This window comes from Eleutherodactylus coqui, chromosome 6 (genome assembly GCF_035609145.1).
Source record: "Eleutherodactylus coqui strain aEleCoq1 chromosome 6, aEleCoq1.hap1, whole genome shotgun sequence".
NCBI lineage: Eukaryota > Metazoa > Chordata > Amphibia > Anura > Eleutherodactylidae > Eleutherodactylus > Eleutherodactylus coqui.
In genome coordinates, this window is record NC_089842.1 from 189,224,724 (window position 1) to 189,252,621 (window position 27,898).

At 43.7% G+C, this 27,898-nt stretch overlaps 1 protein-coding gene across 1 annotated transcript in view; it reads left to right on the forward strand.

The window, feature by feature from the left end:
- The first annotated feature begins 6,277 nt into the window (after nucleotides 1–6,277).
- The window catches only part of PLEKHD1 (pleckstrin homology and coiled-coil domain containing D1), a 61,745-nt gene continuing 40,124 nt past the window's right edge, over nucleotides 6,278–27,898 (forward strand). The window contains exons 1-8 of the mRNA XM_066608495.1: nucleotides 6,278–6,435; nucleotides 6,606–6,699; nucleotides 9,898–9,987; nucleotides 12,065–12,141; nucleotides 15,985–16,076; nucleotides 17,677–17,729; nucleotides 19,189–19,283; nucleotides 24,463–24,556. Of these exons, the coding sequence (XP_066464592.1) occupies nucleotides 6,287–6,435; nucleotides 6,606–6,699; nucleotides 9,898–9,987; nucleotides 12,065–12,141; nucleotides 15,985–16,076; nucleotides 17,677–17,729; nucleotides 19,189–19,283; nucleotides 24,463–24,556 (744 nt within the window). The 5' untranslated portion in view covers nucleotides 6,278–6,286. The remainder of the gene's footprint in view (nucleotides 6,436–6,605; nucleotides 6,700–9,897; nucleotides 9,988–12,064; nucleotides 12,142–15,984; nucleotides 16,077–17,676; nucleotides 17,730–19,188; nucleotides 19,284–24,462; nucleotides 24,557–27,898) is intronic.

Below are 27,898 nucleotides of genomic sequence, written 5' to 3' on the forward strand. Positions count from 1 at the left end.
ACTATGTTGACAGAAAAATAAAAAAGTTATTGTGTGCAGGAAATGGACAGAAAATAATTTAAAAAAATTAAATATCTTAAAAAAATACAAGTAGTACAGCAAAAAAAAACATATAAGTATCATTGTAATCGTACTGACCCATAGAATAAAGTTATTGGGTCATTTTTGTTGCAGTTTGTGCGCCGTAAAAACAGGACGCACCAAAAGATGGTGGAATGTCGTTTTTTTTTCTATTTCTCTCCACTTAGAATTTTTTAAAAGTTTTTCAGTACATTATATGGTACAATAAATAGCACAATTGAAAAATACATCTCGTCCCGCAAAAAACAAGCCCTCATACAGCGATGTCGATGCATAAGAAAAGGCGCTACAAAGTTTTAAAACGGGAGGAGGAAAAAACGAAAAAGGAAAAAAGCAAAAATGCTCCGTCACTAAGGGGTTAAGTGAATGGAGATGGGCAGGGGAGCGAGAGGAGAGAAATCTGCTGCAGCCTCCCCGCCCCCCTGCTGGCCGCTCCGTGAGCGAGCCAGCAATACTAGCTACCGTATGACAGCACAGGAGCAAGGACATGCGGAAATAAGTGTCGGGCATCATTCGTCCAACATTCTTCTCGTGTAAATGGACCTTCAGACACTAGTATTTGCTCCCTGATTAGCAAGTGCTGTTCATGTGAGTAGTAGTGGCCAATCAAAGTAGCATGTAGTGGCTTAAACTACCGGTGCTCAGCATACGTCAGGTAATCAGAGAAGCAGTGCAGCTCTCTTGGTTTGTCCAAGAATGGATTAGTCTTACTTTAAGAGATATCTACTAAAGGAAGAAGTGAATTGGAGACACCAACATAAGCTTCCCTACAACAAACCATTACCATCACCTTCACAGACACTGATTTGCAGGAATACTGCCATCCAATAAGTGGCGCTGTAAAGATATTGTTCCATCTTCCTTATTTGCATATATTTCCCAGAGGAGCATGCATGGCCGTATAAGTCTCCCCACTCACCTACTAGGTGCTCTCCTTAAGGAGTGTTGATACCACTCTCGACCCACATAATAGGCATCTCACTAGCCAACCAAGACTCCTACTGCATACGGATAAGGGGCAAAAACCCTGAAACAGCTGTCTGTGTATGGATTCTGGCTTGGTTTTCAATACCCAATCATCGTTATAAAGACCTATATAAAGGGTCGGACACTGATTTGCAGGAATGCTGCCATCCAATAGGTGACGCTGCAGACGTATTGTTCCATCTTCCTTATTTGCTTCACGATAGTTGTCTTTCAGGTTAAACAAGCTATACTAGTGTTTATAGGACAATAATATTCCCCATGTATTAAGCTAGGGGAACATTTTAGAGGCTTGCATGCCAGCCATACGACATAGCAACTGTACCACAGGAGCATGGCATACTGTCCTGCGGTCGGGAAAACCAGTCTGTCATCTTTTGCTTGTTGTGGCTGTGACTTTGTGGAGAAGCTGCTGCAAAACATTATTTGTGCAACAGTCATAGTATCTGTGAGTCATGAGTCAGGAAGCTTCTGTTTTTTTATCATAAGCATTAATTCTATTATGGCACTGCTGGTTCATGGGAAAAACCAGTATCCCTGTAATGAGCCAGAGCGAAAATTCCAATATACTACAGCAGGGGCGTCAAACTCATTTCCACTGGAGGCCACACCAGCCTTATGGTGTCAGTCAAAAAGACGATTGTAGGGGTGGATACAGACAAAAGTGGCTTTGTCCCTTTATGCGGCTGTGATAATCACGGCTGCATAACGGAACAAAATGAAACCATTGATATCAATGGATTTCACTGGTTTTGTTTTCGCTATCGAGATTCTGTTAATTGTACGGTCAAGAAAAGATAGGACATAGTGAACTCTACGTGCAGATTGGGCGGCACCTATCTTCCCGCGGTTACTTTCAAACTCCTGGGCTCTGGTGCAGAGTTTGAAAAGCCAACGTAGAAGAAGAAATTCTGCTTGTTCAGTCACAACAATGCTCCATGTCGGTGAGCGTAGTTGCGCCCATGCTCGTATGAATAAGTCCTCAGACTGTATAATAAGGGCTCTTTGACACTGTGTGCAATACGCAGTGCATAGAACCCATTGATTTCAATGGTTTAGTTCCCTTTAGTGTATTTTTTCAATACATGGCATGATGTACTTTGGTGCGTATTGCGCACCGCAATAGGCCATTGAAATGAATGGGCCACAGCAAATCCGCAGGAAACCTGCGGACTCACTGTGTATTTGCTCACCATTTTCAATGGGCCCGTGTGTGTTGTTTTTTTACGTGCACAAATGTATTTACACTTATAAAAACATGCTGGAGCAGCTGGAAATTGTAGGCACAGGCGTATTTGCATGAACGAAATGCACTTATGCTCATGTGAGTGAGCCCTAATGACCTCCATAATGGTTATAGTAGTAACAGTGAAGCTCATAGTGGCCCCAACATTTATTGTTCCCCACAGCGGTTCTAGTAGTAATAGTGACCCCCGTAGTGCCCTAGACTGGTGACGGCTGCCACTGCTGAGTCTGTGACCACTGACCTCTCACCTCGGCGTCTGCGCTGCATATAAGACGGCACATACAGATACGGGGAGGGAGAGATTGGTGACCACAGACTCTACACTGCTGCCGGACCAGACCTGCAGGCTCGGAGACTAGAATGCCTGTTAGGTTTGCTCCACGGCTGGAGGGCCACATAAAATGAGTTGGTTGGTCGCATTCAGCCCATGGCCTTATGTTTGATGTGTGTGCTAGAGCAAATAATCTGAAGCTGGCCATACACTTGGGGCTAAGTTGGACAAGCTTGCCAACTCTGATAGGATCAGACCATGCTCTTGAGGAAGTTTCCACAATGGTGGATGTTTAGGGAAAAAAAGATGGGACATGTTGCATTTCAACGTGCTTGATCCTTTGGAACAATGGGAGATCAGCTCCCAAAGGTGGCTGGCAGCGATCTATTCCTCTCTCCCCAAAGACACTTGGCTCCACTGCTATGTATATACAAGACTAACACTCTCAGGAGTGCCACAGTCCTGCAGAAACCAACAAATATTCAGATTTTATTGCATAGCCCTACGTCATTTGCCGGTTATTAATGGGGCTCTGTTTATGGATTGACAAGTGAGTCAAAGGCTGCAAAGTTTATGGGGGTGCCTTGACGCTGCATCAAGATGACATTAGGGTTCGTCTCCGACCTCCAGAGTTGTAAATGCGATTGTACTGCACATACTAGTGCTCAAGTGCGATGTAGAAGGATTCTCTTTAATCCAAACACACGCAGAGAAGTATCCAGGGCGCATTCAAGGAATTGATAGAAACGATGTCTGTAATAATCACAATAAGTGGGATGCTGTAATTAATAAATCAGACATTATTTGTATCAGTTCTTGGGTGTGCTGTGGATACTCAATGTCTTTTCATCTCCAGAGTGTCTGGTGTTTTGCTCTAGGCTGCTACACGGGGGGCACAGGTGGCGTGCCGTGTCTTTCTGTGTGTCCCCAAGGGGCAGTGTGTCTTTAAAGATTAATGACATGCTTCCAGAAAATCAGAATGAAGCATGTTCATTCCAATTTGCAGCAAGCCTGATCTCTCTGGCCCATTTCGAGTGAAGTAGCAGAGAGATGATGAGCTTGATAAAGTAGTTCCAGCAGCCCTACTATAGGGCCTCTATGGTGACATCTGTTGTCATCAGTCACACTGGCAGCATGGGGTGGTGCCGCAGCAGTGTCACGGGCCTCCTTTTGTTTTCACAATATTGCCCATTATGTAACATTCACAGTTGCATCTACTTTGTATGCCAGTTACTAAGAGCTGGAGGTTACTAGTGCATGTTAGCGGTAAGAGAGTCTGCGTTAGGGCTCGTTCATATCTGTGTTAGGGCTTTCTGTCTCTCTGTTCCTCTTTTGGAGCAGAAAAATGGAATTAAAACTGAAATAAACATTTCCTTTTTTTTCTCCATTGATTTCAATGGGGTTTAAAAAGAAAAAACTAAAAGCTTTCAGTTTGCTTCCATTCTGTTAGGTTTTGCTTTTTTAATGGAACAAATAGTGCTGCAACACTGTGCTCATTTGTTCTGTTAAAAAACAGGAACCTGACGGAACAGAAGCAAACTGAAAGCTTTCAGTTTTCATTTCTTTTCTCTATTCCAAAAACGGTACACAGAGTTGGAAAGCAGATGTGAACAAGCCAAAACACAGAAGGGTAAGGTCAGTTTCATATCTGTGTCGCAACCCCTGGATTGAAGTTTTGTCACAGATCCGACTGAAAATACCGGAAGAAAAAGTGCTGCATGCAGTCGAAAAGCCAGGCAGCTGGGCGGAAAGTGAATGGACCCCATTGTAGTCAGGTGCCTGGACGTCTTTCTTGAGCGATACAATATCACATGTTATAATCATTAATAAATTCATTAAAGTTTATTAAAGAATTATTCTGATTGTCAGATTGAAGTCAGAAAGGATTTTTTTCCCCTTAAATGGGGAAAATTGGCTACATCAAGGGGGGTAAACAGGCTGGACCTTTCCCTTCAGCCTAACATACTATGTTACCTTATTGGTTTTTTTTTGCCTTCCTCTGGATAAACATTGGTGGATAATAGGCTGAACTGATGGACATATGTCTTTTTGTCAGCATTACATACTATGGGTACTGTTGTATTATGTCGCCACCAGAAGTTAGGGTTGGTGACATAATTCAGGTGGGTTGACGGCCCCAGTTAATGATTGGCTGTCCCCGCTGGGCTCTCGGCTGTGATGTGCCATGCAGACTGTCCTTCCCCTGCTGTAGTGGCGAGATGCAGCCGCTGAGGGCTACTCCGCTCCCCTGTGCATTTGTCACTGGCTGTTGGCATCTGCGTCCCTGACAGCTGTGGAAGGGAGCGCGGAGTGGTGGGAGATGCGGCCACTGAGGGCTATTTCTCTCCCCATCCACCTCTCGGCAGCGGCGTCGGTAACAGCTGCTATAGGGAGCGGAGGCAGTGGAGCGGAGTAACCGTCAACGATCGCATCCCCTGAAAGTGCAGAGAGCGTTGGAACCGCCTCATCGAGTGTGGTAAGGGGCACTACAGCACAGGGGCGGAACAGTGTTGCCGGCAGTGGCCTGGCCAGAGGTAAGAACAGTGTTGCCGGCGGTGGGGCACCGATCTGTGTCTGCACAGCACTTCAGAGCCGAGAGGGCAGCAGGGACAGGCAAGACAATCAGAGCCGACAGGGCAGCGGGGACAGCCAATCACTAACTAGGGGCATCAACCCAGCTGAATTATGTCTCCACCCCTAACTGCCAGTGGCAACATAATACAACAGTACTCATACTATGTTACTATGTTCGGTTCTGTCCAGAGACGGAAGCTTTCAGCAGTGGGGATTCCCCTTTGCTGCTGCCCTTATGGAGCAAGAAAATGAAATCCCCAGCGCAGGTGTAAAACAACCCTAAAGCTGTTGGACATAACTTGGTTTTGTATGTACTATTGTAAAATTGGATGCGGAATTTGATTTTTATTTGCAAAGCTTTTGAATCTTCCTGCAAATGCAGTAATACAAATAACAATATTACGCAAGACGTATCAGAGTATATATACATATGGTACATGCTTTGTGCCACACTGCTGGCTCAGATTACAGAAATGACTTCAGTTTCTCATCTAGTCCAAGCCTTACCCCTTGCAGAGGGAATCTCTAAAGTGTTTGACACCTTTATAACAAAGTCAGAAGGAATAAACTGAAGACTGCTGAGGTTCTGTGAGCTGTAAATTGATGTTACTGACAAGTAGATTAATAATGAGCACTGAAAACCCTGTAAAGGAGGTCAGGGCAGCAGTAACTTGGATGTAGTGACTATAGTGCATTTGAAGACACTGGACCGTGGGGACAGACGGCCCTCTCTCCTCCAAGCTGATTGCTGGCTCCTGGCTTTTTGTGTCATTAGACAAATGATCAGAGATGGCCATGAACTTTCATTTACAGAGGCATGTATTGACTCAGCAGAGCAGCTATTGATTGAAAGTAGAAGCTTCCCATCACTCTCCTCTACCCCGTCTGCCTCTCTCCAGTTCATGCTTCTAATTATTGCTTTATTATATAATAACACCCACAGTGCAATTGCTTCTAGCATTCATTTTTAACTCCGTTTCATGAGTTCTTTTATTCGGTCAGTTCTCATTCTGCCTCCCTTTACTTTGCTCCCCCTCCCTTTCTGCCTGCATCCTCTCCCACCCTCCCATCCAGGCCATAACATCCGATTGTCCTCTGGCAGCCTTAGTTAGGACCACGCCTGAAGGAAGATGTTCACCTCTAAATCAAGCTCTGTTTCTCCATCTCCATCCATGGACCACACTGACACGGATAATTTGGATATTAGAACCAAGGTGCAGCTGCTGGGCGTACTGTGGAAAAGACCCTTTGGAAGAAATTCTGCCAAATGGTCCAAGAGGTAAGATAAGTTATGAGATGCAGTATTTGCCGTTCTAATACAAAGCACGCTGTTAGTATGCCATCACTTCTCTGCTAGCAATTGATGTGAAATTAAGATTTAGCCCTATTTTTAATAAGAGTTCTGGCACAGGATCAGTAAATTGAGATGCACATTTCTACTTGTTACAGGTTTTTTATAATAAAGGACAGCTTTCTACTTTATTATGCAGAGAACGAAAGACGAAACTTTGAAAGCAACAGATATTTTAATATACACCCCAAGGTAAGTATTGCTAGCTACTGAGAGACCCATAACTACAGCTAGAAATCTCAATGTTTTACTGTCATTAATGTTAGTCCATTGTGTCATTTGCACACATTGACATACTGTGATCTATTCAACCATACGCAAAAATATACTAAGGTCTGACTATGTATGATGCATCATTTGTCAGGTGTTATAGTCATCAGCGCTTGGTAAAATGTGTATACAACTATACATGTAAGAGCTCTTTCACACGGGCATTGTTTTCACACAGAATAGGCATGTAAAAAAACACGTCTATTAGAACCAATGGTTTCCTATAGAAACGTTTAGATGAAGAAATTTTAGAAGCGCAAAAAACTCGCAGCTTAAAAAGATAGCACATGCGTGACTTCAATGCACGCATCAAAGGTCCGCGCTGTGTGAAAAGATAGGACCTGACCTCTCTTTGGTGCGTGATGCGCAGGAGGCTCCATAAACTCATATGGGAGCTGGAGTTTAGCTGTGTCAGACGCTCGGAAAAGAATATTGCAAGTAGAGATGAGCGAGCGTACTCAATATGGCAAATTACTCGAGTGAGTATTGCCTTTTGCGAGTACCTGCCCGCTCGTCTCAAAAGATTCGAGTGCTGGCGGGGGTGAGCGGTGAGTTGCGGGAGTGAGCAGGGGGGAGAGAGAAATCTCTCCCCCCCCCCCCGTTCCTCCCCGCTCTCCCCCGACGCTCCCCGCCCCCCGAATCTTTTGAGACGAGCGGACAGGTACTCGAAAAGGCAATATTCGCTCAAGTAATTTGCCGTAGCGAGTACGCTCGCTCTTCTCTAACTGCAAGTCATTAGGAGCATTTCTGCTGACTGAGGGAATTCCAGATAGCAGCAGCTCCGCTGAACCCAGAAGCCCATTTTAAATGTATTGCTGTAAACTCCTGTTAGTCCCCGCTGGGTTGAGGGAAAGCCCAGAGGGTTCCATTTATCTCCCCGTGGGTTCCCTTATTCCCCACAGGGAATAACAGGAGTTTACAGCGGGACATTTAAAATGTGCTACTGGGCAGCAAGTTTTAAATGCCCTGCTGTAGGCAGCAGGGAATTCCTCCAGCCCCGCTGCTGGGCAATTCCCCAGTAGCAGGAAAGGGGGGCAGCAGGGGACTCGCTCCACCTCTCTCCCCAGCAGCTGGTTCCCTAAGGGATTTCCAAACAGTGGGGAGAGAGAGGGGTGTGTGGTTAGAGGGCTTCCCCCCGAGAGCATGGGGGGAGAGGGCGCGGATAGAGGGTCATGGGGAATCCCTGTGAGAAGCCATCTAGCCCCGCCCTCTCTCTAGACCTACCCACTCTTTCTGCACTATGGGGATATCCCTCGGGGATCCCCTGTAGTCCTGCCCCCTATTTCTCTGCACTATGGGGATATCCCTTGGGGATCCCCATAGCCCCACTTTCTCTCTCCCTGCTATGGGTTAATCCCCTGTTGCCCCATCCCCACACTCTCCATGCTATCGGGAAATACCAAAGTCCTGCGGGGCTTCATCTTTCTCTGCTCCTGGAGCAGCTGCACTTTTTAAAATCATTATGCTGTTCCAGTAAATGCACTATTTTCACCCGCATGAAGCTCGGGTCTTCTGTGCATGACAAAATTGCCCATTCACGTGATTTTTACTGCAGTTTAGCCACAATTCTTTTGTCAAGCCTATACTGCAATAAAATCAAGCCCGTGTGAAAGAACCCTAAATCTTTTGATATGTAGGTGACTGATATAAATAGTGATGGTTAGTGTAATTAGGGCAATTCTACTTTTCTTATAACAGATCTCCCAGGTTTCTAATTTGAGGGCAGCATTGGACAGAGGGGAGGGATGCTGAGCTTTGAAACCTAATATCTTATTGTCAGTATTTTTGGGTAGAAAGCTATTTAAAGGGAGCATGTCATCAGCGATCTACTGGCATCATGTTATAGAGCAGGAGGAGCTGAGCAGATTGTATATAGATTTATGGGGAAAGATTCTGTATAACTTATTGATTAAAATCACTTCTTCGTCTGTTCTGAAAATTTAAATCAATACATTTTGTACTGCATCTTTACCCGTAAAACTATATATCCATCTGCTCAGCTCATCCTTCTGCTAACAGATCAGCCGCCATGTTCCCTTTAGAACAGGTTCCCTTTAAATGCTCCAGGACTCCTAGAGAAAGCCTGTGAGTCCTGCTTTGACCCGCCTACATAGAATAATTGATAGTTTTTTCAGTATGAGTTTATATACCAGAGAGAGGTGTCAATCACTCAGGGTGGATGAAGTGAAGCCAGACAGGCTTTCTCTGGCAGCAATTGTATATAAAAATACAAAATTGCATTACAGAAAATGATATATCCCAGAATTGAGCGTCTCTTCCACTACCCTATGCTTCCCTTAGATATGGAGTCATAGGAGGGCTGACAGATATGTACGAGGTGCTTTCAAGTTCTAAGGTCTGAAAGTCTTGTCACTTCTCAACATAATCCCCCTTATGACGTACAGATTTTCCACAACGTTGACACTGTGATTGAATGGCCGCACCCACTGTTTTTTTAGGAGTCTGTTTTGCCTACTGGAAGGTTGCTAATGCAAGAGCAGCACAACTGGTAAACCTGTGGCCATGAAGAACGTCCTTCATCATTGTAAAAAGCTAAAACGTCGCTAGGTCAGGTGAATAGGGAGCATGAGGAACCACTTCAAAGTTGTTGTCATGAAGAAACCCCTGAATAAGGTCGCTTGATGAGTAGGAGCGCCGTCTTGATGGATTCGAGAAACTTTCCACATCTTAGTGTGCACAGATCCTACAGAAATGCCGACTTTGCAGGAAATCTCTTCCACAGTCAATCAGCGGTTCTCCATAAACACTTGCTCCACTCACACAGTCACGTTGTCGGATCAGCTGGCGCGTGACTGAGGCTCCTTTGGTCCATTCTAACATGACATTCAGCCTTCTTAGAACTGTTGCACCCATGAACTCACATTTGTCACATCCCTGACACCTTCGCGACATGTCTCACACAGCTGGCGATCAATGTTGAAGGGTGTCATTCCATGCAAGGTGATTCTAAGGATATTACAAGTCATCTAAGTCGTTTATGATCATTGGTCAGACAAGCTTTCATATTGTACTTTATAATAGCAAAACACAAATAGAATTGACAGAAGTTTATGTATAGATCACTGAATGCTTTCAGGATAACATGTGGTCTTTTCCTAGGGAGTGATACCCCTAAGTGGCTGCAGGGTGGATGCTAAAGAAGAACCTGGGATGCCGTTTGCCATAAAGATCTCACATGAAGATTTCCATGTATGTACAGCATTTATCTTACTATGACGCCTTCTCAATAAGGCCGGATTCACACAAGCGTATGCACATTTTTGCGCATCGGGCGTTGTGTATTTGTGCAAGCAACTGTGTTTTTTTTACTGTACTTTTTGCATGTGCCAACAACACGCACCAATTCCATTGAAATGGCCAATTAGTTTAATGAGTTCAAGATGTGTTCTTTCCTTGTGCAAAATGCGCAGGAAAATAGAACATGCTGTGTATTTTTTACACAACGTAATTGGGCCCGCTGAATATGTGCGTATGAGCAAACCCACTGAAATCAATGGGTTCCATTTTCTACATATTACGCGCAAATATGTTTGTGTGAATCCGGCCTTAGAACGAGACTAGCGACATCTATTATTGCTCTCGGATGAGTGGTGCTGTCTTAGTTTCTTCTATACAATTGCACTGAACACACGGACTTCAAGGTCAGCAACACTTAGATCATCTGTGAACCGTAGTTCTTTATTCCTTCACGTTAACAAGCAGAGACAGGGATAAAAACAACTTCATCACGCAGGATACATCTGCTTAACCGCTGCAGACGACGAGCACTTATTCATAGCAGGCTACAAATGAGGATAATGTAAGCAGATGTATCCTGTGTATTGAAGTTGCTTTTATGCTTCTACGGCGGGGCGATCAATTTTGGTAAGAGATCTGAATGATCAGAACCTGTAAATATAAAAAAAATTCTTGATAACAAACAGAAGCCTTAAAATAATATACAGGGGGCTTTATCTCCTAAAAACATGTTATGTTCTTGTGAATATGTGCAAGCAGTCTTTTTGCTTGTCCATTAGTAACTCTGTGTCGTCTTTGGTTAGTGGTAGCAAGTCAAAAACTTCCACTTATTTTACTGCCAAGTATTTCCAGTTAGGTGCATCTCTTAAGTTTCTTCCTTAATAATCTCACACAGCAAGTTAATAGTAAAGGTATGCAGCCACTGGCGTAACTATAGAGGATGCAGTTGCATCCAGTCCCTGGACCCTTAGGGGGCCCATAAGGCCTCTCCTCTCCATATAGGGAGCCCAGTACTATGAATAAAGCATTATAGATGGGGGCCCTGTTACAGGTTTTGCATTGGGGCCCAGGAGCTTAAAGGGGTTGTCCCGCGAAAGCAAGTGGGGTTATACACTTCTGTATGGCCATATTAATGCACTTTGTAATGTACATCGTGCATTAATTATGAGCCATACAGACGTTATTCACTTACCTGTTCCGTTGCTAGCGTCCTCGTCTCCATGGTGCCGTCTAATTTCAGCGTCTAATCGCCCGATTAGACGCGCTTGCGCAGTCCGGTCTTCTCCCTGGTGAATGGGGCCGCTCGTGCCGGAGAGCTGGTCCTCGTAGCTCCGCCCCGTCACGTGTGCCGATTCCAGCCAATCAGGAGGCTGGAATCGGCAATGGACCGCACAGAGCCCACGGTGCACCATCGGAGAAGACCCGCGGTGCATCGTGGGTGAAGATCCCGGCGGCCATCTTGCTAAGGTAAGGAAGAAGTCGCTGCAGCGCAGGGATTCGGGTAAGTACTAAACGGTTTTTTTTTTTTAACACATGCATTGGGTTTGTCTCGCGCCGAACGGGGGGCCTATTGAAAAAAAACAAACCCGTTTCGGCGCGGGACAACCCCTTTAAGTTACGCCTCTCCATTAAGGGGTTAAAAGATGTTGGGGGGCCCCAAGATAAACTTTTGCACCCAGGCCCATGAGCCTTTAGCTACTCCCCTGTGTGCAGCAGTATAATACGCATGGGAGGGAGCCAAAATCATAGTGGGGTCCAATTGTGCAGGAGGCTCTTATATTGCCCCCTTGAACCTTTTAAAGGCAGTGTACCCCTTGAAGAGGGGAGCACTGTATAAGTTCACACTTCACATAGAGGAAGGGATTTACCCTTGTCAGTTAAGATACTTTCTCACAGTTATATATGATTTTGGACAGTGGTAAATATGTACAGACAAGCAGTTATTTTCAGCCCCGATGAGGGTATGTTCACTGCTTCTGCTAGAATATGCTGTTTCCAAGCACTGCAGCTCTCTCATTGTCCTCTGCAGGGGAACATCCTGCTGGCAGCAGAGTCTGAGACTGAGCAAAGTCAATGGCTGGAAATGCTGCATGAATCTGGCAAAGTGTAAGTATAATCATTTTTTTCTGCTTTTGTCCTGCCCAAAAATAAAAATGAACAAATTGATTTTAAAAAAGTCTTATTCCGCATAATGGAGTTTACAATCCAATCGCAGCTTTAGATTGATTAGAATTACCAGGTTGGATCATTTTTGGTTCCAGATTTATTCATTTTGTCTAGACGGCTTACACAGTAATTATTTTTGCAATTACAGATTTTTTCACCAGCTTCAACCAATGATCAAATCCAGATTACTGTGGCCAGATAAGGCTGCGTTCACACTTGGAGTTTTTTGCTGCGCTTTTGAACCACAGAATAAAAAAGGCATGCGATTTTCAAAATGCATGAAGATTTTTGCTGTGGTTCAAAAACATTGGAAAAACCACGAGGTGTGAATGCTGCTTAAATTAAGGCTTTTCTCACACTTTGTTAATGGATCCTGTTAAATGTATGGACCAGAAAAGCTTCCGAATGTATATGTTTAACGGAGGTTGTGCCGGATGTCGGACAGTGGCATCTGCCACCTATTGGATATAATGGCATCCTGTAAAAAATCTATCTGTTAAACGGATTCCATTTTAGCCTATGAGTGATGAATGTCACAGTTTAGTCATCTGTGTAACAGAACCATCACCCATAGGCTATAGTGGTATCCATTAACCCCTTGAGTGGCACGCCCGGAAATTTTCCGGGACGAGCTCCACTGCTCATAGCGATATAGCCCAGAAGATTTCCGGGCTATGTATCACTATGGGAGCTGCAGAGCACACTGCCACAAGCTGTGGCAGTGTGCTCTGCCTGCACAGTCCCACAGAGAACAAAGCAGGACATTGAGAAGCAGAAGATATTGCCGATATGCCGGCAATCTCCTGCTTCTAAATCTCCTGCTTTGTTTATAGGTTGCCATAGAGACCATCGGCTTGTCAGAAGCAAGCTGATGATCTCTGTGGCAGGGAGAGCTGGTGCTTGGCTGTCAGAGGACAAGCAGGCACCAGCTCTTACAGCAGAGATCAGAGAAAACCTCTCATCTCTGCTGTGTTAACCCTTTACATGCTGCAGTCTATGTGACTGCAGCATGTAAAGGGCTGTGACTGCAGCATGTAAAGGGCTGTCACCATTGGACCCCTGGAAAGTGATCAGGGGGTCCTGATAGGTCCCTGTGGAAGTCCCCTAAAGGGCCAAAAATAAAAAAAAGTAAAAAAAAAAAAAGTTAAAAAATTATAAAAATAAATAAAAATAAAAACAATTGTCTCCCTTTACTTTGTAAAAAAAGGTAAAATAAAATCACACATGTGGTATCCGTGCGTCGTAATGACCCAGAGAAGGAAGTTGGTACATTATTTAACCTCTTAATGACATGGCCCCTTTTTTTCTTTTTTCCCCATTTCTTTTTTTCCTCCCTGAAACATAAAAACTGTATAAACTTGATATTGCCGGAATCGTGTCACTCAGAGAATAACGTTATCACATTATTTATTCTGCATGTTGAATGCCGTAAAAATGAAATCCAAAAAGCAAATGGCAGAATTTCTTTTTTTCCCCTAATCTCCCTACAAATGTTTTTACAAAAGTTATGCAATACATTATATATACCCAAAAATGATGCCATCAAAAAGTACAACTTGTCCCGCAAAAAACAAGCCCTCATATGGCCTGGTCAATGGAAAAATGAAAAAGTTATGGCTCTTGGAACGCAACTGCAAAATTAATTGAAATTTAATGATTAAACCATTTAAAAAACCTGCCCTGGTGGGTCTGACAGGGTGGTAGGAAACCCGCCACTCAAGGGGTTAATGGATATCTAATGGAAAACTATTTAAAAGCTCATGAGGTATCTGTTAAAGGGGTTGTACCATCATCTGTCTATAGGATAGGTAATAAAAGTCTGATTAGCAGGGTCTCACCCACCGATCCCAATAATATAACAGAACAGAGGCTAAAAGGGTTTCCGTACAATGAACATGGACCTATGGTTCTGTTTGACAAATGTCCCGGGAGCCTTCTTGGTGCATACGTTAAACAGATTACAGAAATTTATTGTGGAAGTAGTCTAACCCTACCCCATGCCTCAAAAGTAGTTTCAGTCAATGATTGGTCATACAGCGCCTGTTTTCAGCAAGGAAACTCCTCGGCAATAGAAATAGTGTTTATGACTGTGGAAAAACCATTGATCTTTATTAATGGGCAGCTTCTGTTTTCACTTTTTAATTTAGTATTGATTACAGTAAAATGGAAATGTACATGATTTCCAGATTGAAGGGCTCTGGAGAGAGCATAACCCCCTTTGTTACCGCTCTTTTACTGGAAATCTGTCAATACTTCAACTAAAATGCCACTAATGTGAATGGTTGGTTGTTTACAGTAAAGGCTTCTCTGACACCGCAGGACACACCAAGTGTCGGAAGGACCTACAATCACTGCACACATCCCAAGTGGCTTCAGTAGTGACAATTATGCACAATGATGGGGCATAGATTTACTAAACATTCAAATTTGTTTGTATTTCAATTCCTCATTTGTTTTTAAGATCTCTGTTGGCGGTCAGTGAATGAAAAAAACATTCTAGATGGAAATTTAGACATCTGTTAGACTTTGAAGAAGAGAATGCTGCAATTAGAGTTACATTTATCTGGTGTTTTAGATGCCAGTCTTAGATAAGGGATGATAGAGTAAGATGCATCAAATGTAATAAGAGGCCTCTTATTACATTTTTGTATCTTGGGCTGGCCGTGTGCCACCTGCTTGAATCTTTTGACGAGATACACTGGAAGCGCCCATGGACTTCTATGGGAGCTACAAAAACGGGAGGGGGAGAGAGTTTAGCTGCGACCAGTGCTGGGAAAAGGAGACAGCTGGCTCTATTTAAACATTAGCAGTCATTCTGAGGATTTCTGCCGACCGAGGGATTTCCACACTGCAGTTTATTGTGTGCCGATATGCCGCAGTCGCCTTTGTGAATAGAAGAGAAAACGTTAATTAAGATTGGGACTTGATCGCGGCTATTCTTCATTAATGCGTTTTTTAGCCGCATATGGTCGTGTGAAAGATGCCTTAGACTACCTACACACAGGCGAGCCTAATATCGGGCTGAGAAACTCGGACCGATATCACGCTCACTATCGTGCGTTATCACGCTGATGCAAAACGTTTTTCTGGCAAAAACGCCTCATCACTTCAGTAAAGTAGCAATCCTCCGCCACAGATTTCACCCACCTCGGAAAATTGGCAAGGGATTCCCATTGTTTTCAATGGGAAACCTCGCATGCACATTGCACGGCATGTAATATGTTTTACTGTCCCATTGAAAACAGTGGGCAATGCTTTCCAAGGAATGCAAAAAGATAGGACATGCTGCAATTTTTTTTACATCGCTCAAAGAATGGGGTTCATATTTGTGCGTCTTGTAATGCACAAACCTCAAAGAGGTGTTAGTTGCATATACTCAGGGCAGTTTTCAGCCCTTGAATGTCAATAATGCTTCCATTCACTGATAGCAGAGATTGTAAAAATGGTGAAACAAAGTGCATTAAAAAAATTTCTATTATATATTATTTACATAGAATCACAAAATACCCTTTGAGTGAGGATTATTTCTGCAAGCTGGTGCACAAAGACATGAAGGGGTTGTTGTTACCAACCAGATCCCAGCTGTGATTTATCTTGTCATCTGTTTCCTAGCTCTAGACAGTTCCTCAACACTTTGCATCCTCTGGGATACTCAGTCTTCTGCCATATCCCTGCTCGATATATCTGTCCCATTGTGCGATATGTCGGGTAGCAGCTACCTTGATTTGGCAGTGGTAGACCCCAAGTTCTAATTGTGCTAATGCATATTGCTTTTCCTCATAGGACCTGGCAGAACGCCCAGCTTGGTGAGGCAATGATTGAGAGCCTTGAGGCTCAGGGCCTACAGCTTGCCAAGGAGAGACAAGAATATTTTGGTTAGTTTGTTTTTAAAAATATAAGGTATTATAAAACACAGTGGTAAATTTACTACAACATGTTTACCACAATTGTTGCAATTCCAAATTCTTAAGGCCCTTTTACGCACAACGATTATCGCTCAAAAGCCATTTATCGCGCGTAAATGTGCCCATCTTTCACTTTTCGGCCTAAAATCCATTGTTCGGTAGAATAGTCGATAGCAGGGACATAACGCTGTGTTCTTCGCAGGGAGCGCTGATAACATTGCCTCAGTTGTCAGCCCCATGGCAGAACCAAGGGAATGTATTCAGAGAACAGACCACCCACTGTTCTCTGAATATAGCTCCCAGCGGCTCACACGCATTAATAAGCTTCTAATTGGCATTAGTACCAATTAGTAGTGTATGCAAAATGATCGCTCAAAAAAACATATTTTGAGTGATCTTCTTTGTCTGTAAAAGGCCCTTTAAGGTCTGTTCAAATTTGCATTGAATGCTCTGCTTGAAGGCTCTGTTGCAGTTTATGTCAGCACTCTTTTTCCTATAAAAGGACGCACATCATGACAGAACCCGATGGACCTCATTATAAGTCAGTGGGGTCCATTGGGTGTTGTTTGTGTTTGTCACAGCTTGAATTCCGTTTTTCTGCTTCTATGATGAAACAAAAAAATGGGATTTATAATGTATACGTCAACATAGCCTTAAAAGGCTCCTGTCAGTAAATGAAATGTTATAGAGCCTTTAGAGGACTTGACAGGGGCTTGGGTGATGTATTTTTTATACCTGTTCACTCCCACAATCCAACAATGTAACCCAGTAAAATCCGTGCATGTGCTCTCCTATACAAGTCTATGGGAGAGTGCATGTATGGGACTCTTAAAAGAGTCAGATGTCTGACTTGCACGCCGATCATTTCGGCCCGCCCACTTCCATTCACTCATAAGTGAACGACTGCCTGTTTATACGGAACAATCCATCCAGTTTTCTGCATGCAGAAAATGAACAAAAACAAAAAGCGAACAAGTTCTCATTCGTTGTTTAGTTGTGCATGCATTTACACTAAACGATAATTGTTCAGATTCTTGCTAGATCGCGGGAATCCAAATGATAATCATTCCGTGTAAAAGCACTTTAACACTTTACAAACATTGTTATTCGCTATACAAATAAACTATGGAATTAGGAAGCACTATAAAGGTACCTTTAGATGGGGGGATTATCACTGGAAACAGCTAATTTGGGCAATAATTGACCCATGTAGAAGCCGCCTCTGACAAAGCACTGAGCAAGAAATCGCTTACTTGTTGGAGCGGCTTGGTCTTTAGCCGAGCTAAAAACCAGGTGATTGTCGGCCCTTGAAACAGGCAGTCATTCAACTATGAACAACTGGCTATTTACTGTAAATGGGGTCCGGAGGCTGGACCTATATCTGGCCTGCTCCACCTGTGTAAAGCAGTGGAGCGACATTTATAACACTGTATTTATGGTCCAGTAGAGCATAACTGTACATAAGGAAACATTTAACAATAGTGCATTCATAACTTTCTCTAGGTCTACGTCATACTGTTATCAACGTGTGCCAGTTCATCAACTTATTTCTGATTTGTTTTCCTTGCAGATAAACTAATGGAGGAAACAGAGGAACTTTGTTCGCAGCGAGAACAGAAAGAGGTGTGAAGCACTGGGGGAAAAAAAAACGGCTTTATTTTCTTACCTTTTATTGCAGATAAAATTTCCATACAGCTGGATGTTATATCACCATATCTTCCTCGCTGAAAGCTGTGACATTTTCAGGGTCCTTTTACACGGAACAGTTATCGAGTGCTGAAGCACCTGACAGTCCTCCCAACGATTATCGCTCCTTTGCTTTCACTTGGGAGCAGTAATGGCTCATTGAATGGAGTCGGAGCGCATCGGAGATGTCTTCTGGCTACCCGCCTCTATTCACAGTAAACCGGCATTTAGATCAACAACTCCCTATTTACACAGGCCAATTATCAGCAGGTTTTTATGCCTGCGTAAACTGAACAACAAACTAATTATTGTTGGTCGTTTAATCGGCTGTGGTTACAGTAAATAATTATTGTTCAATTTCATGAGATCCAATGATTAGCTGAACGATAACCGGTCCATGTGAAAGGGCCCTTAGTATATTTATTCAGTGTGCGATCTCCTTGACGCATGACACTTATTGGCTCAATAAGGTCATTAGGGGGGACCACAGTGACTGTAGACAGTAAAGGTGCCCATATACCTTCAACAACTGTTGGACAAACAAATGCTGCTTCCACCGGCTTCCCTATATACGTGAACATTTGTCTCGACTGAGTGTGTGTTTAATGAGTTACAGATTGTCCAGGGATGCTATAGAATGGTTGCCATCAGTGAGGCCTATGGAAACTCATCCTAGGATAGGAGAATTCATGTGCAGAGTGGAGGAAGAGGGGGCTGCGGGCATGGAGCCTAATGTTAGACTGTTTAAATTAGTGTAGTGTTAGACCCCTTCCCCGCCTGCAACCCCACTCCCTTCTCCTTCCACACTGTATGTGAATTCTTCCATCATAGGATGGGTTTCCATTGTCTGCACTGACAGAAGGCATTATATGCTATTCCTGGAAACCCCCTTAATCCAGATTTGGCGCTATCTTACCTCTCAGAGAACAAAAGGATTGAACATTGAAATTTGGCATTCCCAATTCTTCTGTCATCCAATGTTAGCTGTTGGAGAAAAGATGAGCCACCCTCAAACACATTAGAGAGTTGTCCGGCTCCACCGTTATGGGTGCGTTTGCATGACTAAACTAATGTGTATGAGGGCCTTAGGGGAGGCAGAGAAGATGCAGAATGGAGAGCAGGACGGCCTTGTAGCTTTATCAAATGACCCCATCCTATAAGGTAAGTGATACATTTTCTGCTATAAATAAAATCTGGATTGGAAAGGTAAACTGTAAATGTGGAGTACTTTGTGGTTTCCATAATTCCCAATCTCTTCATTGGGGGGGATGACCAAACATGGGCGCCTTGTTGGACACAAGGACTTTTTCAGATGGACATGCAATAAAAGTAACATTTTATTTTGTAGATTCAGTCTACATTTCTAACCTTTTTTTTTTTTTTAATTTCTCTATAGGAACTGGAAAAATTAAATCAGGTCTTGGAGACTGAAAAGAGTCGGTTTGAAGATCTTGTGCAAGAGCTCAGACAGGAGCAAGAGAAAATCAAGCAGTTAAGTTTCTGATTATTGCTGTTTAAGTGTAACTTGTGACAGTAAAAACTCAGCTATGTATGTATGTCTGTAGGTAAGAAGGGACAACTATTACCAAAACTAATGTTATCATCTTCTGTGGACTCTATAGAAGCCAATACACAAATCCTACCAATTCACCAAACACATAATTAGTATTCTACATTCTAAACTAGGGATGTCTGCAGGAAATTACATTAGAGCCCATCCACACTGTCATGTGGACATCCCTGAAACACACATATTTTTACTCCAAAAAACAAATGAAAGCATACGTCTAACAGACGCATAGGCTATATGCCTCGTGACATAGTCACACAATGGATATATTTGACTAAGTTTAGCAAGACATACTTTTTTGTGCAGTTTTTTTTGTGGAATTGAAAAGTGTAGTCTACTATGTTTTTCTGTCCCAGAAAATAAAATGTGGAAATGAATACTTTTCTATTTTTTAGCATTGCGGTCAATGGAAAAGTATGGAAATGTATGCTTAAACATTTTCATACACTTAACATAAACTTTTTTTGTGATCAAATACCTTAAGGAAAAGAAATGTTGAACTTTAAAACTTTATTAAAAAAAGTTTAGACTGAAAAACGTATACGTTTCTTATATCAAAACATATACCGCACATACAATTTAATACAATAAAACGTAAATGTATGCTTAAAATGCATGCGTTTTTACACATTTTTTCATATACTTTTCTTGCACATATGAAATGTCTGTGAAGTGCCAGTGTGGATGGACATTTATAAGGTCCAGTCTCCTGCAAAGAGTTAAACAAAAAAATACTTACCTCTGCTATATTCTCCCGTGGCTTCTTTTCTGGCTTTTGACCTCTGAATCTAGACCATCACTCTTTGTACCCGTCTGCTCCATTCAGATATATTGTACAGATTTATTTCTACTGGAGGGAGGCAGCAGTCTTAAAGTCACTGGGTATAGCAGTACTGGTTTACTTTTTTACACTAGCTTTTCTAAGTGAAGAGGCTATGGTGATTTTTTTGTCACCCAAACCCCTTTGATGTACCATAGTCCTGATATCCCCACTTATTCCCTCATGTTCCCATTCTCTGTTTTCTTTGTTCTTCTTAAATATGATACAAGTTGCAAGAAAAAGTAAGTAAACACTTTGGAATTACCTGAGCATTGATAGCTGATAAAATTTGTTCTGTTTGTAATGCAATTCATAATTATTGACAAACACAATCTAACTAAACTAATAACACACAAACAGTTGTACCGTTCTTGTCTTTTATTGAGCACATTGAGTAAATAATATCCACAATACAGGGAGAAAAGTTCACCCACTCTATGTGTTAATGACTTTGCCAATTACTGTTGCTCTTTGAAAATGGAGTTTCAGTTAAAGAGATGGGATTTGAACTGTGGGTTTCATGGGTGCTTTGCCCAAAGCCAAAGGCGCAAAAAGCCTGGTTACTGAATAATCTGTTCTTCCGAAGAAAGTGTTGCTGAAGACCTTGGTGTACATCAGTCTGCAATTAGACAAAATATCTACAAATGGAGAACAATGAGGACTATTGATATTCTCTCTATGAATGGGCATCCTGTTCAGATCATTCCAAAAACACAGTGGGCAATCCTGAAAGAGATGAGAAAGAACACAAGTGTAAATGCAAAAGACCTACAGAACACTCTACAAACTGCAAAAACTTCCGTGTATGTCTCCACTATTAGGAAAACATTGAAGAAGAATGGTGCCCATGGAAGGAAGGCGTTGCTGCTCCCCAAAAAATCATTGTAGCCGTTTCAAGTTTGTCTAAGACCACCTGGGTATTCCGCAGTGCTTTTGGGAAAAAGGCTCCCTCCCTCCAGGGTTTCCGGTTTTGTGCTGCTTCTTTCAGTTGTGTGATATCCATGCCAGTATCAGCTCTGACAGTATCAGCGATCGTCTTCTTTGGCGGTCAGGTCTTCTTTTGTCACTGAGCTGTCCAAGCATTATAGATTTTTCTAGCGACTCTGCTTATATTACATGGCCAAAATACATGAGTCTGAGTCCGGCCATCTTGCCCTCCAGTGATATATCGGGTCTTATACGATTCAGGACTTCTCTGTTTGTTACTCTCGCCGTCCAGGGTATACGCAGCAGCTTTCACCAGCACCACAGCTCAAACGCATCTATCCTCGGATCAGCTTTTTTCACAGTCCAGCTTTCCCATCCATACATGGCTATGGGGAAAACAGTGGTTTGCACTATCCTGCGTTTAGTTGCTATACTGATATCCTTACTTTTCCAGATTTTGTCCATGTTTAGCATTGTGCTGCACCCCAATGCTTTCCTACGTTTAATTTCTGGCATATATTCTCAAGCCTGGTCAATTTTTAGATTCAAACGGTTTTTATTTTGTCTGCCGTGAATAAACAGTGATTACAACTTTGTGGAGAAATGTTATGAATAAACAGATATAATTGACATATACTCAGTCTGTCTTCATTTTTCGGTCCACATTCTTTGTGTATGAGGCAGTTTCTTTTTTCTATATAGACAAATCTGTTGCCTAGTCAATCTTTGAACCAAGGAAGATGAAGTCTCACAACATTCTCTGACCTCATTGTTGATGTTTCTGCCACCTATTTTTACACCGAATTCCAATTTGTCTAGGTCCATTTTTCATAGGATTCCTTCTGCATATAGGCTGCATCCTATTAGAGGATGCAGCCCTGTCGGACGCCTTGGCCGATCCCAAACCAATCTGTGTCCCCATACTGTGTTCTTACAGTGGCTTCTTGATTGGTATAAAGTGATTTTATTAGCTTGAGTAGATGTGCCAATACGCCCAGCTCTCATAGGGCCTACCATAGCTTGTCATGGTCGTTGCAGTCAAAGGCCTTGATGCAGTTGATGAAGCACATGTAGATATTCTTTTGGTTTTTCCATGGTCCATAGCAGGTTTGCAATATGGTCGTGGGTGCTGCGTCCTCATCAGAATTCTTCCTGTGCATCAAGGAGTGCCACCTCGACTACTGGTCTCAGTCTTTTTTTTTCTGTATAATTTTAAGAATGATCTTGCTTGCATGTGGAATGAGGGCTATTGTTCTGTAGTTGGAGCAATTCTGGGAAGCGCCTTTCTTTGGTAGATGGATGAAGACAGATCCTGGCCCTTGAGTGGATACCCATACTGCTTGGCACAGCACTGTGATGGTTTTCACTAGTACTGTCAGCAATAGCTCTGCCGGTATGTTATCTACGGTATGTCTGATGCTTTATTTTTGGCTAGTTGTTTCATTGCCATAATGACTTCTGACTCCATAATGGACTTTTTAGTACAAATACACAACTCTAGAGAAACAAAATCACTGCATACCAACAGCAAAACCTCATCCCAACTGTGAAGCATAGCTGAGGGAGCATCATACTTTGGGGGTTACTTTGCTTCCTCAGGGCCTTGCACCTGATAATCATTGAGGGAACAATGAATTCTAAGGTGTATCAAAGCATATTACAAGAGAATGTAAGAGCAAAAGGCCCTGACCTCAAGCTGAAGAAATGTTGGGGGATGCAACAAGACAATGACTAAAAGCACACAAGTAAAGCAACTAAAGAATTGTTGAAAAAGCACATCTATGTTTTGGAATGGCTGAGTCAGTCCTGACTGTAACCCCATCAAGATGCATTTGCATGACCCGAAGAGGGCTGGGCACACAAGGGAATCCAGAAATATTAAAGGGGTTGTCTCGCGGCAGCAAGCGGGGTTAAGCACTTCTGTATGGCCATATTAATGCACTTTGTAATATACATCGTGCATTAAATATGAGCCATACAGAAGTTATTCACTTACCTTCCCTGCGCTGGCGTCCCCGTCTCCATGGCTCCGTCTAACTTCAGCGTCTAATCGCCCGATTAGACGCGCTTGTGCAGAAGGGTCTTCTGCCTTTGGGTCTGTCCGGCAGCAACGGCGTTTTGGCTCCGCCCCCTTCTACGCGTCATTGCGTAGCTCCGCCCCTCGCATGTGCCGATTCCAGTCAATCAGGAGGCTGGAATTGGCACACGTGACGGGGCAGAGCTACGCGATGACACGTAGAAGGGGGCGGAGCCAGAACGCCGCTGCTGCCGGACAGACCCGAAGGCAGAAGACCCTTCTGCGCAAGCGCGTCTAATCGGGCGATTAGACGCTGAAGTTAGACGGAGCCATGGAGACGGGGATGCCAGCGCAGGGAAGGTAAGTGAATAACTTCTGTATGGCTCATATTTAATGCACGATGTATATTACAAAGTGCATTAATATGGCCATACAGAAGTGCTTAACCCCTCTTGCTGCCGCGAGACAACCCCTTTAATGAAACTGAAACACATTTATACAGAGGAATGGGCCAAAATTCTTCTTCAATGTTATGTAAATCTTATTTGCGACTACAGGAAAAATTTGTTGAAGGTGATTGCTGCTAAAGGGAATGTGTATTATTAAATTTGAGGGGCCACTTACCTTTTTTTGCCTGCCCTGGGGCCATTTACCCAGTGTGCTCAATTAGGCCTAATGTTCATGGCATGTGCAGATTTTTCATGCGGATTTCTGCAACAGATGCACTGTGAGTCATCATTTAATTATTTTCTTGCTTGCAAAAGATCACGGGTTGCGTCTTTTCCGTGCGAATGTACGCAGATGCACTGTGGTCGGATCATCCACGTAGAAAAATCCGCAACCCCACCTCCCTAATTGATTGTAACCGTCAAATCTGCAGTACATTCGCAAATGTATTAACGGATGCACTGCGGATCGTAAGCTTCCATAGAGTTGAATCTAGCCCATCCGCGCATGATCCGCGGTGAAATGGAGCATGCTGCGATTTTTTTATCTGCACATGGCATCCGCAAATGAAATAAAAACAAATCCACAGACGCCCAATGCTTGCCTATGGATGGCTTGATTTGTGGATCTCATGCGTGGGTGCCACGTGCAAATTCCGCAAATCAAATCCGCCCGTGGACATTGGGCCTAAGACATGAATGGTATAATTGTTTGGTTTTGTTTGATTACTAGTTTAGTTTAATTGTTTTTGTCTATAATTGCGACTTGGATAACAATCAGATTACATTTTATTAGCATTGCCGACATCCAGGTAATTCCAAAGAGTTCACTTACTTTTTCTTGCAACTATATGCCCTACATTGTTGTCTGAACAACACTGTGATCTTAGGGAGCTGGAGGTGACTATACATTGTCTGAAAGGAGTAGGAGAAGAGAAACAAGAGCTGTGCAGCCTCACCCAGAACCTGCAGAAGACTATGGAGGTAGGTCCATCATATAAACATGATCATAATCAATTCCTTCAGTGTCCATGTTATGTTGGAAACAGTCATAATAATAATTATAACCTAGCTACAGCAAATAATAATAATAAACTTTATTTGTATAGCGCCAACCAATTCCGCAGCGCCATAGACAGGGGGAATACAGAAAGACAAAATACAAAAATTACAGAACCACGGTTACATATAGTAATCAGTTGATTGATACAATAGGGGTGAGGGTCCTGCTCCAACGAGCTTACATACTACGAATAGTGGGGTGATACAGAAGGTAAAGGGGCTGGAGATGTGCACGGTATGGCAAAGTGGAGAGTGAGGGATGCTACACACATAGACAATGGTCAGATATTTAGTGACGGCAGAAACGGTGTGACTGCAGGAGCGGTTTATGATCGCTAGCAGGGATTGCAGTCACTAGGAGAGAGAGCATGTTATCAGGCAGAGTACAGAGGGGTTTGTTTAGGGAATGCGGTATGCCTCCCTGAAGAGGTGCGTTTTTAGAGCACGCCTGAAGTTCTGCGAGTCCTGGATTGCTCAGGTAGCCTTTGGTAGTGCGTTCCAGAGGACCGGTGCTGCTCTGGAGAAGTCTTGGAGGCGGGAATGAGACGTTCGAATTAAAGGGGCACTCAGTCTGGTTTCATTAGCAGAGCGGAGAGCCAGGGCTGGGTGATGGATTGAGATGAGGGAAGCAATATGGGGGGGCGCTGCGCTGCGGAGGGCTTTGTGCATGGAGGTAGCGAGTTTAAATTGAATTCTGTATTTAACGGGCAGCCAGTGCAGTGACTGGCACAGGGCAGAGGCGTCCGGGTAGCGGCTGGACAGGAAGATAGCCTGGCTGCCGCATTCAGGATGGATTGGAGAGGGTAGAGTCTGGTGCAGGGGAGACCGATCAGCAACGAGTTGCAATAATTGAGCCGGGAGTGGATTAGGGCAGCAGTAAGCGTTTTTTTAACGTGTCCACAGTGAGAAAAGAGCAGATTCTTGCGATGTTCTTGAGGTGCAGCTGACATGTACGGGCCAGAGATTGGATGTAGGGGGTAAGAGATCAGAGTCAAATATGACATCAAGGCAGCGGGCATATTGTCTAGGAGTTATGGTGGCGCCACACACTGAGATGGAGATGTCAGGATGAGTTCGGTTAGTGGAGGGTGGAAATACCAGTAAGTCAGTTTTAGAGAGGTTTAGTTTTAGGTAGAGAGAGGACATAGTGTTAGAGACAGCGGACAGACAGTCGGTGATGTTTTGAAGGAAAGGTGCAGAGATGTCACGAGCAGAAGTGTATAGCTGGGTGTCGTCAGCATACAGGTGGTATTGGAGGCCAAATCTCCTGATGGTTTGTCCAATAGGGGCTGTGTAGATAGAGAAAAGAAGGGGGCCAAGGACCGAGCCCTGGGGGACCCCAACAGCAAGAGGAAGAGGAGGGGAGATAGAGCCAGCAAAGGAGACACTGAAAGAGCGGTCAGATAGGTAGGAGGAGAACCAGGAGAGAGCAGTGTCCTTTGGGCCAATGGAGCGAAGCATACTGAGGAGGAGTTTGTGGTCAACAGTGTCAAATGCTGTGAAAAGGTCGAGAAGGATCAGTAGGGAGTAATCGCCCCTCGATTTGGCTGTCAGTAGGTCATTGGATACCCTTGTAAGGGCAGTTTCTGTCGAGTGTTGAGGTCGGAAGCCAGACTGTAGGGGGTCTAGGAGAGAGTGCTCTTATAGATGACTTACAAGGCGGGAGTAAAACCAGTCGTTAAAGTAGTTTGGAGATGAAGGGGAGTTTTGAGATGGGTCGGTAGTTGGCAACATCAGTCGCATCTAGAGTCGGCTTCTTTAGCAGTGGGGATATGATGGCATGTTTGAAAGAAAAGGGAAAGATGCCAGAGGTTAGAGAGAGGTTGAATATAGTGGTGAGATGGGAGATGACCACTGGGGAGAAGGAACGGAGGAGGTGTGAGGGGAGGGGGTCGCTAGCGCAGGTGGTGGGGCGAGCAGAGAAGAGCAATTTGGAGGCTTCTTCCTCTGTCGCTGGTCTGACTACAGACAGTGAGCAGGAGCTAGATACGGTGCTGACAAGACTAGGGTCAGGGCTAGTCTGGGATTGGGAAGTTATTTTCTGACGGATGTCATCAATTTTCTTTTTGAAGTTAGCAGCCAGCTCTTCAGCACTGAGATCCGTCACAGGGGGCTGCGGTTTAGGGCTGAGAAGGGAGTGAAAAGTATCAAAGAGCCGTTTAGGGTGGTGCGATAGTGAGGAGGCTACAGAGGTGAAATAGACTTGTTTGGCATGGTGGAGAGCGAGGTTGTAGGTTCTGAGCATGAATTTGTAGTGGATGAAGTCTGCGGACGTTTGCGATTTCCTCCACAGCCGCTCAGCACTTCTAGAGCACCGCCGGATGAAGCGCGTTTGTGGCGTGAGCCAGGTTTGCCGCGTTCTACATTGAATGGCTCGGGTCCTGGGGGGCGCCGCTTCCTCCAGGGCATGTTTGAGAGCAGTGTTGTAGTGAGCAGCAGCCAAATACACAATCCATTCTGCTACTATTAAAGGGATACAGAAAAATAAAACACAAATTATACAATCATAAATACCTCAAAAGAGTGCACTTAAAAAAGAGCATTTATCCTGCAGATAAACAACCCCCTAGTGTGGGCATGTTGATGGAAAAATGGCCCTTGCAATGTGACAATTGAAAAACAGAAAAAAATGAGGCCAGTCACTAGGGGATTAAAGCGGTTTCCCATGTTCTGAATAAAAAAAATTAACTGCTTGGATTTTGATACAAATAATACAATAAGCTGTATTCACTACAAAAATCACTGCCAGCGTCCATACTTACTGATACAAAATACAAGGGTAGGTGTAGAACTACATCCTCCAGCATGCAGACAGCCAGACTAAGCAGCCCCCCCCAATATGTGGTAGGTGTATGGGCGCTGGTTCATCAGTATCTTGCATCTGTGCAATGCTCCTCCATATAGCAGTTTGGCTGTCTGCATGCTGAGAGATGTAGCTCTACACCTGCCCTTGTACTTTGTATCAGTATATGAGTAAGCATGGCCACATCCTGTGATATGTTTGTATTGATGTATCCCTCACCTGTTATTTTGTAAGCTGTATGCACCAGTTTGATCCTCCAGCACTGCTGCTCCAGTCCTTTCTGTTTGGCTTTATTTACTTGGCTTCAGGGATGACGTTCCATATATATATATATATATACACATGACTGCTATACCAGTGGTCGCTACTGGTCTTTGTTCCCACAATGCAGTGCAGCAGTGACATGTCAAAAGACCGCTACAGCAAATCAGTGGTCTCATACTGTACCCCGCTGAGGACAG